This window comes from Mixophyes fleayi, chromosome 4 (genome assembly GCF_038048845.1).
Source record: "Mixophyes fleayi isolate aMixFle1 chromosome 4, aMixFle1.hap1, whole genome shotgun sequence".
Lineage (NCBI taxonomy): Eukaryota > Metazoa > Chordata > Amphibia > Anura > Limnodynastidae > Mixophyes > Mixophyes fleayi.
In genome coordinates this window covers 139,616,856-139,633,673 of record NC_134405.1, presented here as the reverse complement: position 1 = coordinate 139,633,673, position 16,818 = coordinate 139,616,856, and the positions used below count along the sequence as shown (strand labels likewise).

The 16,818-nt window shown below is 44.7% G+C and overlaps 1 protein-coding gene across 1 annotated transcript; it reads right to left on the bottom strand.

Moving 5' to 3' along the window:
- Positions 1-4,416: 4,416 nt before the first annotated feature.
- Positions 4,417-9,500, bottom strand: LOC142150752 (uncharacterized). The gene is made up of 4 exons (XM_075205947.1): positions 8,755-9,500; positions 8,383-8,466; positions 7,603-8,115; positions 4,417-4,430 (listed from the first exon to the last, which is right to left on the bottom strand). The coding sequence occupies exons 1-4, from the start codon at positions 9,251-9,253 to the stop codon at positions 4,417-4,419; spliced, it is 1,110 nt and encodes a 369-aa protein (XP_075062048.1). The 5' UTR covers positions 9,254-9,500.
- Between the last annotated feature and the right edge of the window lie 7,318 nt (positions 9,501-16,818).

Below are 16,818 nucleotides of genomic sequence, written 5' to 3'. Positions count from 1 at the left end.
CTTACTGTGGCAAGAAGACTGCTGGTACGGAACCGAAGAGACAGAAGGAGAAAGAATAGATCTTGTTGGAGCAAAGAGTGGTTCAAGAGGAGAGACACATTCTGTCATATGCCCCTGCTACAGGAGATACGGGACAACAACCCCGATGATTTCAAGAATTTTCTTCGTATGAATGATTCAACTTTTCAGGAACTGCTCCAACTTGTAACCCCTCTCATCCAAAGGGAGAACACCTATTAAAGTAATGCTATCGTTTTCAAATAAGCATTGCATAGGCGATTGTGTTGTGTTTCCAACGCACTAAGTGATTTATTTTAGCAGATGTAAATAGTTAACAATTCAATACATTATTATATTAAAATACAGTACAGTACAGCCAATACCAAAAGATACATACATACCGCTGCACTAACCACGGGCACCAGTGGACAGTAATTCCCCCTTGAATACTGTGATCAGAGTAGACTGAGGCTAGTGGGGGTGCAGCCATGATTATATATACAGTCAGTGTTACAGAGTGAATAGAGATGATGTGGCTTGCTTCTATAGGTCCAGACATCAGATGGGTCCAGGGTAAACAGGTCATAGGCTGGTTTAATCTAAGGAATCCAAAGGTGGTGGTCATCTCTCCAGGGGATGAGCTCTGTTCTTCCTGCCTGACTCTCCAGTTACAATTAGTCTATTAGCATTTAATGGTCAGTATCATATTAAAGGTTTATTCCCTAACATCAATAACTAGAGTATGCAATGTGCGATCTCTTCGCCGAATGCACCGGACAGCTGCTGATGAGAAGGGGTTTAATATGATACCAGACATGACACCTTTCTTATAACCTGAACCTTTAAATAACACTGAAGTGTACATATAATCTTATTATATAAACTAATAATAAACTAAATACTAACTGCTCATAAATGACTGTGTAACGGAACCAATATGAATATGAATTACATAAACTAAATGTTGTAATGCGAGTGTGTACGTGCGTATTTTACAGTGCGATCGTAATATGCCACGTGTAGCGTGGCAAACTGAGTGCAATCGACCAATAAAACAATATCAACCAATATACTTTCGTTCATCCAATTATACGACTTCGACACACCCATTTAAGGAGACCCATACTGCCAGAGCAAAGACTGGTGGCAACCCTACGTTTTTTGGCAACAGGGAGAACACTGGCAAATCTGAAATACAGCATGGCTATTTCACCTCAAGCTCTTGGCATGATAATACCTGACACCTGTGATGCTATCATTGAAGTTCTCAGTGACCAGTATATGAAGGTTTGTGAAAAACAACAGTATTTATTGTAAAAATATCGTTTTACATATTAACATATTTAACGTTGTAAAAATACATTTAACTTGGAATGTGCAAATCATAAATTGTTAGGACCAGCGCCACAGTTTATAAATGTTGGTAGTGCAAAATTTCGCTTGTGTCCATACCAGGTGTGTCCCCCGTGTAATGTGGCATCCTTACTGATGGTAATGGCATGGATGTCATACAAGGTTGAGACATGCCGCTTTGTCCACCCATGGTCTGAAATGTGTATGCTTGTTGGTGTGTATGGTTAGTTGAGGAAAGACGTGTGTCCGGCCACAAATCTTCAGTGGAAGTCCTACACATGATGTTGCACAGCAGCCGCTCCATTTCAGTTTGTATGCGCTTGCTACTACTTCTCATTTTGCTAGCTAATGTTGATGCGAGTAACTCAAATGTGTCCTGTTCCTTTCTTGGTGTTATCAGACTGTTAGCGCAATCAAGCATCCTTTCTGCTAGTGCATCACTTTCTGCTATTTCCTGTATTCTGCGTCTCTTTCGCTTCTGATTTATTTTTGCTGGTGTATCACCTTGGGTCGCATCTTGCCTGTCTGCAGTTAGCTGGCTTTCACGTGTAGTGGGATAAATTGTTGTAGCATCCGGGTCTTCAACTTCCAGCAGGAGCCCATCAGACAGTAGTGCAGGCTGAAAAATAGCAAACGAATGAGGGGATAAAATTGCATGCATGTTCAAATGTAAACTATGTACACATCTTTATGTTTCAGTTCCCATCAAGCGAAGCAGACTGGAAAGTGATAGTGGAAGACTTTGAGAGACTATGGAATTTCCCAAATTGCAGTGGTGCTATTGATGGCAAACATGTCCAAATTATGCCACCATCAAACAGTGGATCTTTCTACTACAACTACAAAGGGTTTTTCAGCAATATTTTAATGGCCATCGTGGATGCGAACTATGAATTCCTATTTGTGGACATCGGGAAAAATGGAAGAGTCTCAGATGGTGGTGCATTGGAGCATACTGCCTTCCATAACAAACTAAAAAACAATGCCCTAAACCTTCCATTGCGGAGCAGCACTAAATACGGATTAAACTTTGTGTTTGTGGCAGATGACGCCTTTGCATTGCATTGGAATGTATTAAAACCGTACCCGCAAAGAAATATGACCCATGAAAGGCGTATATTTAATTACAGACTGTCACGTGCTCGGCGTGTCGTTGAAAATGCCTTTGGGATTCTAAGCAACAGGTTCAGAGTTTTTCAGTCGACAATCAACCTGCGTTTGGACAAAATCGACAAAGTTGTGATGGCCTGTTGTGTTCTGCATAACTTTCTGCGGTGTAAAAGCAATAGTGGCCGTACCACTCAGGTCAACGTGGAAGGTAATGGCGAGGACATGGAGGTAGTGGGCGTAACACCATTAGAGTGTGGCCACTCTAAAAACAGTTGTTCACTGGCAAAATTAAATCGTGAGGCCTACCTTTCATATTTCAACGGTGATGGTGCCGTGCCATGGCAAAATGATTGTATATGAATATTTGTATACATGTTATGCATTGTTATTGTGTTGTTGATTGTTTGAACATTAATAAATCTGTTACATTACAACATCAAAATGTACTGTACTTACTGTGCCGCTTGCAGGTATATCATATGCTTGCTCTACCTCTGGGGATGAACTGCTGTCTGTGGGCATGCTGCTAATGGACGTACGTGGTGTTTCTTGGTCCTTCACAAAGTGTAACATATCAAAGTACCATAGCTTTGGCACATAAACGTCTTCAGCTGCAGCTCCTGATTTTTTGGATGATTCAACTTTATTTAATTCTTTTTAATACACAGTCCTAAGGTTCTGGGTCTTGCTTTTTGCCCATTCAACAGTTGCTCCAGGGTGATATGGCAGACATGCTTTTACAAGCTCTTGCATCGCAATGTTTCTCATCATTCTGTTAGAATACTCCTTGGATTTGGCTTTCCACAAACATGGGTGAGCCCTGTAGGTCTCAATAAAATCCTTCATTAGGTCAGCATTTCTTTCATATGTCATTATGATTATCTGTTTGGGTATAATAAAAAGAAACATAAGTCCCATCCGTGCTGTAAATTTCACCAATGCAAGTACACATGTATGTATCAATCAGAAAGAACTTACCGTATATGTGAACGAATGTACAGCTCCGAAGAATTGTAAAATCCCTTTGTATGTAATGGTCATGAACGGGTTACAGTTATAGAAAAAAAAACACTGCTACACGAGGTTATTATACACGAATAGTCTTCACCCACAATGCTCCATTCTCTAAACAAACGCCCTTGTCAGAGTGTATAAAAATTATAGAGGAGCCTGTCTGGTGCCGAGGAACGCGAGAAGATGGAGAATAAAGAGAAGGTGTTAGTGGGAAGCAATGGAGACGGAGACGCAGGCACAAATTGTGCCGGAAGGGCCAACAAATGTAGGAAAAAAGTTACAGAGGGGGATGGAGATGCTCAAGAAGATTGTACTGCAGGTAAAAGAGCAAAGTCAATGAGCCCTAGAGAGATGGAGATGATGGTAAAAGTACTGGACCAGTACAACTACGACTGTCAAAAGCGAAAGTACAGAAAAGTGAATAATAGAAAGGAATTGATAATGCAAAAACTACTGCGATTACTGAAGGAAAAACTTGGGAAAAAAATAAATAAATTCCAAGTCCAGAAGAGGTGGTCGGACCTTAAAAATAAAGAAGCTAGGAGACTGGAGCGAATCCGTAAAAACATTAAAAAAAAAAGTGAGTAGCACGTGTAGTCGTGTAATGTACCTGTTTGAAGGGCTTTATGTATTTCATTCTACTGTCACATGAACCAATGCAAACGTATGATTATTGTTTTGTCAGAAGCAGCAAGAATTAACAGTGACAAGGCCACTGTAGATACCACTGATGTAATTACACCTGTGATAAAACGCGAAAAAATAAATGTGCCCGAGGGACCACAACACAAAGTGATCTCTAGCAGTGTGCAAGGTGAGCGCATGTCAGGTGTTGGAATAAAACTTGTAGTAACTTTAGTACAGAGATGGAAGCGAAATTAGCACTCATATCCAGGAAAATGGACTCTTGGCAAATTCCATTGACATGGATTTATTGGATCAGCCCTTCACCACTAGATTTAGATTATGGCACAGGTTAGTGCGAAGACACAATTACACCTATAGAACTTCATATGCTGAGCAGAAAATCTGGTCCTGCATTGATGAGCCCCAACATTGGCACAAGACCACACCTTAGAGCTTTTTTATACATCTCAGAGGTTTGTACTTCCCAATTGTCACAAACTTACTTGCTTTCATGCTGCTGATTTTCCTGTCTGTGTACAGCAGCACTTCCTGGTTTGGGTGGTCACATGATCGTGGCTGGGAGGCGGCTTTTACTATCCACAGACTATATTAAGCTCACCTGGACACTGCAGCCTTGTCAGAGCAACAAGTTACCACTTACCTGTTCCTGGCTCCTGTGCTTCGTGGATTGCTGAGTCTTCCAGTCTCCTGTGTCTTCCTGAGTTCTGATCTCTGCTTGTTAGACTATCCTGGCTCTCCAACCCCTGTGTACCGACCCGGCTTGCTGACTATCCCTCTACTCTTGTGACCTGTGTACCGCCCCGGCTTGATTGACTCTGCATCTTCCGCTCCACTCCGCTGCACTACATCTTGGGGCGAACATGAGGACCGCGACCTGCGACTCCTGGCAGCGAAGCCCACCCCGCCTTGCGGCGGTTCTTGGTGAACACCGGGGAGATCGTTAGACTCCGCACCTCAGGTAAGCCAGCGCTAATCAAGATACTGTAACAGATACTGGATTACTATTACTAGTTTGCTCTGACCATGGATTCAGCAGCAAAAGATCTGTTGGAGCATTTAGTGGAAAGGATGGATAAGCAAGAGGCTAACCAAGAGCAACTTTTAAAATTCCTCAATAGTTTATCTACTCGGTTGGATGTTGTCCAGGACACCTTGGTGGCTAGCGGACCACCTGCGCCGGTGGTTGCAGCCCCAGAACCACCGCCCGTAGCGGCAGCTTCTTCCTCGCAGTTACGGATACCTAACCCACCTAAGTTCGATGGGGACCCCAAATATTGTAGAGGATTTTTAAATCAATGCCCCATACAATTTGAGCTGTTGCCAGGGAACTTCCCTTTCGAAAAAGCTAAAGTGGCCTATGTGATTTCACTATTGTCCGGTCAAGCGTTAGATGGGCTTCCCCTTTATGGGAGAGGAATGATCCCATTCTGTATAACTTCAACACCTTTTTGTCCCCTTTCAAGAAGATATTTGATGAGTCAGGAAGGGTATCTAATGCCGCTACCGGCTTATTACGTCTTTGCCAAGGAAACCAGTCTGTGGGACAGTATGCAGTCCACTTCAGAACAATGGCCTCTGAACTCTGCTGGAATGGCGAGGCTCTAGTGGCTACGTTCTGGCAGGGCCTTTCAGACCGGATCAAAGACGAGCTGGTATCTCGGGAATTCCCTACGTCTCTGGATGATATCATCTTCCTCTATGTCAAGGTTGATTTGCGTTTCAAGGAGCGTAGTTCCGAGAAAGAACAATCTCGGCGCAGTATGACTCGCTTGGCCCCCAATTTCCAAACACCTGTTCTTCCTCCCGAAGAACCTATGCAACTGGGGAGGACCCGCCTGTCGGCCGAGGAGAGGGAGAGAAGATTTCGGAACAAGTTGTGTCTTTATTGTGGAGAAGGTGGCCATCTTCTAAGTTCTTGTCCCAAACGTCCGGGAAACGACAGGGCCTAACGAGTTCGGGAGCTGTATCGTTGGGCCTCTTCTCTCAGTGTCAGTTCCTTGTAGTAATGATTGCTTTACTATTCCTATTTCCCTTCAGTTAGGACTTAATACCTTCCCGCAGTCTGCACTTCTTGACTCCGGAGCCGCAGAAAATTTCATCTCAGCCGCAGTAGTCAAACAATTCTTCATTCCCACACAAGCCTTGGAACAACCCATCTCAATGCTGGCCATTTGTCACGGACGTCTGAATTTCTTGATCCGATTCGGGACCCTTGGGACTAGCTGGAGCAGGAGTGAAACAGAACTTAGCAGCCTGGATGATCTTCTTGCTCGTTGTAGAATATAGCAGGGGAATGAGCAGTCTAGAAATGTTGACAGGAACAGTGCACTAGTAATGCAGACAGGAACAGTGCACTTGTAATGCAGTCAGGAACACTGAAGCCAAGAACTATCCTCTGGAGAGAAGTGTGTTGTTCTGGCAATGAACAGATCACAGCAGCAGGTTTAAATAGGATGTCCCAAACAACTATTGGCTGATCAGTTCATGTGATCACAGCTTCTGAATCTGGTTGGTTTGGAATGATCACCTGACTGCATCCAAGATGGCCGCACCCATGCAGCAGAACAAACAGTATGGGCTAGATTTACTATCAGGCGTGTTTGTAAACCCGCCGACTTTCGGCGGGTTTGGCGGCGGTTTAGCCATCGCCGGATTTACTAAGGCTAAACCCGCCGTCCAAACGACCACAAATGATGTTTTCAAACCCGCCTCTGTATAATGCGCCATGACGGTTTCAACAATGTTCAACATACAAACAGCCGGATTTACTATTAGGGGGTTTATAAAGCCGCCGGAAAACCGTCATTCAAAAGACCAAAATGAAAGCGCTGCTTGTGAGCGGCGTGATGGTTCAAACAGTGTGCTGTTTCAGGTATTTTGCCAATCAGACCATAAGAGAAAGGCCTATTTCATGTCCAATGACCCATTAGGACTGTGTATAGAAAATGGCCAAAGTGTCATGAAATTTCAGGCTACTGGGTTTTTTTTTTTCCATTATTTTTTCACCCAGTATGATTGCATAGTAAAGTCTCATTTCACCTTTCCTTTTCTAGTTGTTTTGTACTTTCCAAAAAACCACTAGAATACTGATGCCTCAAAGAAATTAGGATGGGAATTGTTGCATTACATAGTTAACCCTTATTTTAATGCTAATGCAATCCACATGTGAAAAATGTTTTTTCTGCCTGAAGCATAGTGCATAGTTGTTAAAAAATCAGTATACTCTTGTTTAATGTGCAGAAAAGAAAGACTGACACAATAGAAATTTAACAGCATTTATTGCAGAACACAATAAATAATAACGTATAATGGTTATAGAAACTTGACAAAAAATTAAGCAATAAGAAACATTGTGCTAGCGACGCCTTTTTGCAGGCATATCGCTATGCTTGGTGTCACTCTCTCCACTCCCTCGCCCACCCCTGGTGCGAGCACCTCTCCTTGGAGGAGTACTCTGTAGAGATGTGGTAGGCGTACTAGTGGCACTGGTGGTGGCTGAAGACATAGGTGCCGGTAAACGGGCTACAAGTTCAGAATGTAGTTGCCCTGCCAGCCGGGTGACATTGGCATTCCCCTCACGTACTGTGGAATGTAAGGCCTCCACAGCCCCAGTCATTTGTGGCAGCTGCACATTAGTTTGTTCCAAAGCAGTTGCCAGACGGTTGATTCCAGCAGGGAGTTGACTATTTGAGCGGTGTAGCCGCCTCAAATGGGCCGCAATTTGTGACATGTGTCTCGTTTGGCTGTCCATAAACTGACACTGTTGTGCCTGGAAATTTGCTATGGATTGGGCCATTTCTCGCCCTGTATCCATCCGAGGAGCTGCAGCTTGTTGCTCGGATGACTGTTCCGCAGAGGCAGTTGCTTCTTCCTGGCGCATAGACACGGGGACATCTACCATCTCCAAAGTGATGACTGTGTCTTCCTGTGTGTCGTCAGAAGGTGACATCTGCGCAGACTGGCGCTGGCCTTGCAGAGATGATGAGGTTCCTGTGGTGAAATAACCAAGGTAAGTATATAGGAACTAACATGTTTGTCAATTGAATTCTGGAAACTGTACCAAAAAAAAAAAAAAATTTGAATCTGATAGGTTGCTATAGGCAACATCTCAAGGTTTCCAAACCCTCAGTTTAGTAAATCTAGCCCTATGTTCTCATTGGAAAGCATATAAAAATCACTAAATATAACTTGAACACCAACATTTGCACAGAAAAACATCTAACTCCATTATTTCTTCCCCAAACAGAGACCACGCACCTGCTTGCTCTTCAGAGCCTGAATCTCTCATTGAAGGTGGAGGTGTAGACCTCGGACTGGGAGTTACCTGCGGTCCTGGCGAATCTGGATGTATTAGAAGAAGCATACAATGTATTTCCAGAAAAAAACAATTTCCAAATATACTGTTTATTGCAAAAATGTGTTTGCAATTTTTTTTTTTTGTATGAGAAAAAAAAAACCTTTACAAACTATTAGAGTCAAAAATACACTTTGAAAAACTAAAAAAAATGCAAAACAAATAAAAAAAAACGTTTGCAAAGAAAAAAGCAGTTTTAAAAAGAGAAAAGCAATTTTAAAAAGAGAAAAGCAGTTTTAAAAAAACTTTTAGGGTAAAAAAACCAAATAACTCACCAACTACTTGGCCAAAAGAGGGCGAATCTGTGTCCTGCACATTTATGCCCTCTACAATTTCAGCCGGCATTATCTGGCGCAGCTCCTCCTCGTACGTGGTGTACTCCATACGAAGTGGGGGGCCACCACCCGTGCGCCTTGTAGACCTCCTTTCCTGGGCCATCTTCTCTTTAAGCCTCCTCTTAATATCAGAGAAGCACTTGCGGCAGTGCGCCACTGTCCGCTTCAGTGGGCCCACCGCGTTCACGGCCTCACAGACTCTCCCCCACAGTTGGTGACGCCGCCTTAGAGGAGTCCGGGCTGCCAGGTTCCCTAGGATGACCTCGTAGCAGGGAATGATGTTGTGCACCAACACACAATTCTCATCATGTGAGAAGCGCACATTCCTCCCTGTCTTGGTCTTCCTGCCCTGTCCTGTCTCCTCAACCTCTCCCTCCTCTGACCCCTCAACCTCCATCTCCCTCTCCTCAGCCTGTTCTCCCCTCCTATCTCTGGACATTTTTACCCAGAAGACAGAAAAACACAAAACACTGAAGGACTTACAAACACAAAGAACAAACTACACTACCTACAGACACACTCTCCACACAGTCACACACAAGTAACACAGACAAAGGACAAGTCAAATACAAAAAATACAAGACAGAAAATAAATGAGAAAATAAATCTACAAAACAGGAAAAAACCACAGGACTACTCACACTTCAATCAGATATCGCTCCACCAATCCACCAAACTCCAACTCTCACCAAACCACTATCCTCCAAACTCCTCTCATAAAACTCCTCTAAACCCTATCAGAGAAAAAAGTGTCAGGCCAGTGGTTTATATAGGGCTTGTGATATCAAATCTCCTGAGTTTGAAAATAGCCAATAGTAACAGGCCAGGAGACAGGTGTAATTTTCAAAAAAACCGCCTTTACACAAAAGTGCCGTCATTTAAAGCAAAAGCGCCATGTTCTATTCAAAGCCGCCGGCGGCTTTGAGCATTACATCCCGCCGTTACATCGCCGGCGGCTTCAAATTGAAGCTGAAATGCGCCCATTAGTAAATCCGGCTGTTTGCAATGCAAACCCGCCGGAAAACCGCCGCGATGCATCGCGGCTTGAAGCCACCATGCATCACGCCTGATAATAAATCTAGCCCTATGTGTTTGTTTACAAACGAAGGTTTGGAGAACGGGAATGCTGCAGATGACCAGAAGGGACCCAGGTAGCCGTGATATGACAGCGGCGGATGAGGTAAGTGCGGCTAAGATCCCGATTTGTGACAGTACCCCCTCCCTTACGAGTGGCCACTGGACACTTAGATTGAGGCTTAGTTGGAAACTTGCGCTGAAATTTTTGATGAGAGATGGAGCGTGAACATCAGAAGCTTTGAGCCAGGCCCTCTCTTCTGGACCATAGCCTTTCCAGTCGACTAGATATTGTAAGGTTTTATGTCGAAACCGAGAGTCCAAGATCTCTTTAATTTCATATTCGTCACCATGTTCAGTCTGCACTTCAGGAGAAACCAGTTTGGGTGTATAAAACCGATTTAGCACCAGTGGTTTTAAGAGAGAGATATGGAAAGTGTTGGGTACCCTGAGGTAAGATGGTAGATGTAATTTGTAGGACTGGATTGATGACTCGGGAGATGTTAAACGGTCCAATAAAGCGAGGAGCGAATTTCATAGATGGAACTCTGAGGCGTAGATTGCGAGTAGACAGCCAGACTCTGTCTCCAGGTTTCAAGCTTGGAATGGCTCGTCGCTTTTTGTCAGCCTGAATTTTGTAGCGTTGGGACGCTTTAAGTAGAGATTCCCGTACCTGGCGCCAGTGGCCTGAAAAATTCTTTAGGAAAACTTCAGAGGCAGGTACTGAGGCTGTAGGAAGTGGAGTAAACAAGGGTACCCTGGGGTGTAGGCCATAGACCGTATGAAATGGAGTGGAAGCAGAGGATTCGTGATAATGATTATTATGAGCAAATTCTGCCCAAGGAAGCAGATCTACCCAGTCGTCTTGAGAAGAGGATATGTACAAACGGAGAAATGTTTCTAGGTCTTGATTAACTCTTTCCATTTGCCCGTTGGATTGGGGATGATAGGCCGAAGAGAAGTTTAGTTTGATCTGTAGTGCTTGGCACAAGGATCTCCAGAATTTCGCCACAAACTGAACTCCTCTATCTGAGACGATTTCTTCAGGACACCCATGCAAACGGAAGATCTCCTTTATAAATTGCTGAGCCAGGATAGGTGCTGATGGGAGTCCACGGAGAGGAACAAAATGCGCCATTTTATATAATCGGTCAACGATGACCCAGATGGTATTGAAATTATTAGAATGGGGCAAATCGGAAACAAAGTCCATAGAAATATGGGTCCAGGGTTTGGTGGGAATAGGCAGAGGCAAAAGTTGACCAGCTGAAGATTGTCTTGAACTTTTATGTTGGGCACAGCTGCCACATGTGGAAACAAATTGCTGAACATCCTGATGAAGCGTAGGCCACCAGTAGCTTCTCGATATGAAAGATTGAGTTTTGCGGATGCCAGCATGACCGGCAAATCTGGAACAATGTGCCCATTGGAGCAATTTTTTACGCAGATTCTCAGGAACAAAAGTTTTCCCCTGGGGAGGTGTATTGTCGGGTCTACTGACTGCGATGCTGAGTGGGCTGATAATAGGCCGTGGATCCACAGTGATGGAATCTTCCTCTTTTACCATAGAACGTGACAGAGCATCGGCCTTGCGATTTTTGGAACCGGGACGGAAGGTGACATGGATATCAAATCGAGAAAAGAATAGTGCCCATCGGGCCTGACGTGGATTCATGCACTGTGCAGTTTTAAGGTAGAGCAGATTTTTGTGATCCGTGTATATTGTGACAGGATAACGAGCTCCCTCAAGTAAATGTCTCCACTCTTCAAGCGCCAATTTGATGGCAAGCAGCTCTTTGTCCCCTATGGCATAATTTCGTTCAGCTGGTAAAAAATTTCGGGAGAAGAACCCGCAGGGATGCCATTGCTCATCAGCTGGTTTTTGGGAGAGAACTGCCCCTACTCCGACAGATGAGGCATCAACTTCCAAGTAGAATGGACAGGTTAAATCTGGTTGCCTGAGTATGGGAGCAGAAATAAATGCTTGTTTCAGAAGTTGAAAAGCAGATTGGGCTTCTTCAGACCACTTGGCAGGATTAGCTCCTTTCCTGGTGAGGGCGGTGAGTGGTGCTACTACAGTAGAGTAGCCACAAATAAATTTTCGATAGTAGTTAGCAAATCCCAGAAATCACTGTACTGCCTTTAGTGTAGATGGTTGAGGCCAGTTAAGAATAGCTTGCACCTTCTCTGGGTCCATACGGAGACCAGTGCCCGAGATGATATACCCCAAGAATGGAATGGATTCAACTTTGAAGGTGCATTTTTCAAGCTTGCAATACAGTTTATTCCTTCTGAGACGGCTGAGGACCTCTTTAACATGTCTGCGATGGGACTAGATATCAGAGGAGAAAACGAGGATATCGTCCAAATATACCACAATAGTATGGTACAGTAAGTCCCGAAAGATTTTGTTTATGAAATTCTGAAAAACCGCTGGGGCATTGCTCAGACCGAATGGCATGACAAGATATTCGTAGTGCCCATCCCTGGTGTTAAATGCGGTTTTCCATTCATCGCCACGCCTGATACGGATCTAATTGTAGGCCCCGTGGAGATCCAACTCCGTAAATATTTGGGCACCTTTGACTCTGTCAAATAACTCTGTGATGAGGGGCAGAGGATACCGGTTCTTGATGGTAATGTCGTTGAGACCTCGGTAATCGATGCAGGGACGTAATCCACCATCTTTTTTTTTACAAAAAAGAACCAGGCTCCTGCCGGCGAAGAGGATGGGTGAATAAAGCCCCTTTCCAAGTTCTCTTTTACATATTCAGACATAGATTTTGTCTCAGGGATAGAAAGAGGGTAGACTCTGCCACGCGGTGGGGTTTTACCCGGAACAAGATCAATGGGACAGTCCCAATCCCGATGAGGTGGTAGAGTTTCAGCGGCCTGCTTACTAAAAACGTCTGTGAACTCTTGGTAGGCAGAAGGAACTGGCAAAACTTCCTTATCAGAGGTGGAGCAATGTGGAAGAACACGTTGTAAAAAGGACCCGAAACAAGTTGGAGCCCACGCCAGGATTTGTGGAGTCGACCAGTCAATATGGGGGTTATGCGTTTGAAGCCACGGAAACCCGAGAACCACAGGGCTAGTGGCTTCTGGGATGACCAAAAAGGTAAGAGACTCGGAATGCAGAACTCCTATTTAGAGCGTCACTGGAGAAGTCTGATGCGTAATGGTACCCCCTGGAATACGGCTACCGTCAACCGCAGAGAGAAAGATGGTCACTGGAATTTTCTCTAGTGGAATGGCTAGTTCAGCAGCTAATCTGGCAGACATGAAATTCCCAGCTGCTCCAGAATCCAGCAGGGCTGAAATGTATTGGGAGCCTTGAGCGTGTTTCAGAGTGACTGAAATAATACAGTCCTTGCCGTGTGGGGAGCGAAGGGCCACTCCTAGGCTCACTTCCTCATCGTCAGCTAGGAGGGTGTGTTTACCCGGCTTACGAGGACAATGATGTAACAGATGTCCGGAACTGGCACAATATAAGCAAAGTTTCTCTCTAACTCACCGTTCTCGCTCGGTGGGTGAAAGACGTGCTTTGCCTAATTGCATGGGTCCTTCAGGGAAAGGAGACGGTACACGGACCCGTTGAATAGGGTGGAACTTGGGGTGTTTCAGCTTCCTCTTTTCTAGAGCTCTCTCTCTGAACCGAAGATCAACCCGATTGCAGGTGGTAATCAATTGGTCTAGCGTTGTAAGTCCCGAGACGCTAATACATCCTTAATGTGGTCAGACAGGCCCTGCCAGAAGACCGCAACAAGAGCATCGTTATTCCAAGATAGTTCAGAGGAAAGTGTTTGAAATTGAACGGCATATTGGCCCACAGACTGCTGCCCTTGCCGAAGGCGCAGAATATCTAAAGCGGCTGACGTTGTTCTTCCAGGCTCGTCGAATATTCTGCGGAAGGTAGACAGGAAGCTATCAATATCAAATAAAATTGGGTCAGATTTTTCCCAGAGCGGTGATGCCCATGCCAGAGCTTGCCCTGATAGTAGCGAAACAATATAGGCAGTTTTGGTACGTGCAGGAAATTCCCGGGTTGTAATTCAAAGTGTATACTACACTGGTTGAGAAACCCGCGGCAATTCTTCGGATCGCCATTGTATTTAGCTGGCGTGGGAAGATGGAGTCCGGATGAAGTAGGTAGTGAAGCAGGTATTACTGGCTCAGGCGGAGTATGGGATGACTGACTACGGAATAACTGCAAGGTATCCATACGTGTAGAAACATCCTGTAGCAATCTCAAAATTTGCCCCTGATTAGTTTCTTGTCTCTCAATGCGTTCAGCTAATATTTGGACAGAGTCCTCCCTCGGGGTATGTTCCTCTAGCGGATCCATTGGGCCAGAACAAACGGTCACGAACGTCTGAATTTCTTGATCCGATTCGGGACCCTTGGGACTAGCTGGAGCAGGAGTGAAACAGAACTTAGCAGCCTGGATGATCTTCTTGCTCGTTGTAGAATATAGCAGGGGAATGAGCAGTCTAGAAATGTTGACAGGAACAGTGCACTTTGTAATTCTGACATGAACAGTGCACTTGTAATGCAGTCAGGAACACTGCACTTGTAATGCAGTCAGGAACACTGCACTTGTAATGCAGTCAGGAACACTGCACTTGTAATGCAGTCAGGAACACTGCACTTGTAATGCAGTCAGGAACACTGAAGCCAAGAACTATCCTCTGGAGAGAAGTGTGTTGTTCTGGCAATGAACAGATCACAGCAGCAGGTTTAAATAGGATGTCCCAAACAACTATTGGCTGATCAGTTCATGTGATCACAGCTTCTGAATCTGGTTGGTTTGGAATGATCACCTGACTGCATCCAAGATGGCCGCACCCATGCAGCAGAACAAACAGTATGTGTTTGTTTACAAACGAAGGTGTGGAGAACGGGAATGCTGCAGATGACCAGAAGGGACCCAGGTAGCCGTGATATGACAGCGGCGGATGAGGTAAGTGCGGCTAAGATCCCGATTTGTGACACCATTGATGGGAGAAGAATTCCTGAGGGGTCCATCCTGGTACGCACCATTCCCCTCCTTCTCCAGGTCGGAGTGCTTCATCGGGAAAAGATTTCCTTTCTGGTAATTCAGAAATCTACCAACCCAGTCATCATAGGACTTCCATGGCTTTGTCTCCATTCTCCCACCCTAAACTGGAAATCAGGTCACATATTGTCCTGGGACAGTTCTGCTTCTCTCATTGTCTCCAGAAGGTGGTCCCTCCAGACATTCCCAGACGTTCCCAAACATTTCCAGTGTCTCTTCTGCCTGAACCATACCAACCCTTCTCTGACATTTTTTGTCAACAAGAGGCCACAAGACTCCCTCCTCACAGAATCTGGGATTGTGGCATTGATCTTATACCTGGTAAACCTATTCCCAGGGGCCGTGTCTACCCCCTTTCTCTTCCAGAGTCTAAGGCTATGGAGGAGTACGTCCAAGAAAATCTAAAAAGGGGCTTCATCCACAAGTCTGCCTCCCCAGCTGGGGCTGGCTTCTTCCTAAAAAAGAAAGATGGGGGTCTCCGCCCTTGCATAGATTACAGAGGCCTGAATGCCATGACCATTAAAAAAATCGGTATCCTCTGCCATTGATTTCTGAATTGTTCGATCGTATTAAAGGTGCCACTAAATTCTCTAAACTAGATCTTAGAGGAGCGTATAATCTCATACGCATTAGGGAGGGGGATGAATGGAAAACAGCGTTCAACACCAGAGACGGCCACTTTGAATACCTGGTCATGCCCTTCGGGTTATGTAATGCCCTGGCTATCTTTCAGGGCTTTATGAATAAGTTCTTTCAAGATCTCCTGTATCAATCCGTAGTCATCTACTTAGACGACATCCTCATCTTTTCTCAAGATCTAGTATCTCATCGCACTCATGTATTAGAGGTTCTCTCTCGTATCCGAAAAAATCATCTATTCTGCAAATTAGAGAAATGCACCTTCGAGCAGAAACAAATTCCTTTTCTGGGATATATTATTTCTGGCACCGGACTGCAGATGGATCCTGACTGGCCTCAACCTTCAGGTCTTAAGGCTACCCAACGCTTCCTAGGATTCTCCAATTACTATCGTCAGTTCATCAAAGGTTATTCTTCTCTGGTGGCTCCCATCACTGCATTGACCTGTAAATCTGCCGATGTTAGAGTATGGTCCACTGAGGCTACCCAAGCCTTCATATCATTAAAGTCTCTCTTCTCATCTGCACCCATTCTGCAACAGCCTGATTGTTCACATCCTTTTATCCTGGAGGTAGATGCGTCTTCTGTTGGTACTGGAGCCGTACTTTCAGAACGGAGCCCTTCTGGCAAACTTCATCCTTGCGGATTCTTTTTCCGTCGCTTGTTACCTGCGGAAAGGAATTATGGGATTGGCGACAAGGAGCTTGTTACGGGCACTAGGAGTCTTTGCCCAGGATATCACCAGATGATGGACTTACCAGAGTAATATAGCTGGTACTATGGTTCTCTGGTAGCAGGGTGACAATGGAACAGGAGAATCAGCAGATGGTGAGAGAATGCTCAAGGAAAGTCTATGACTAGCAGCAACTAGTAATGAGTAGATGTATATACACGAGGAACCAGATGGACAAGTAAATGTGAGGAAAGTCAGTGGTCTGCGTATAGCAAGTTGTACCACTGCTATAGTGAGGAGGAATGTCCAGGAGTAGCGAGGAGGTAGTGAGAGTCAGCGGTCTGCGTATAGCAAGTTGTACCGCTGTCTATAGTGAAGGAATGGAATCCAGGTGAAAGTAGGTAACGGGGAAGTCAGTGGTCTGCGTATAGCAAGTTGTACCACTGCTTATGTGAGAGGATACTTGAAACTGGTGTCACAGGGAACAGGAGTCAGTGGTCTGCGTCAGCAAGTTGTACCACTGCTATATATATATATATATATATATATATATATATATATA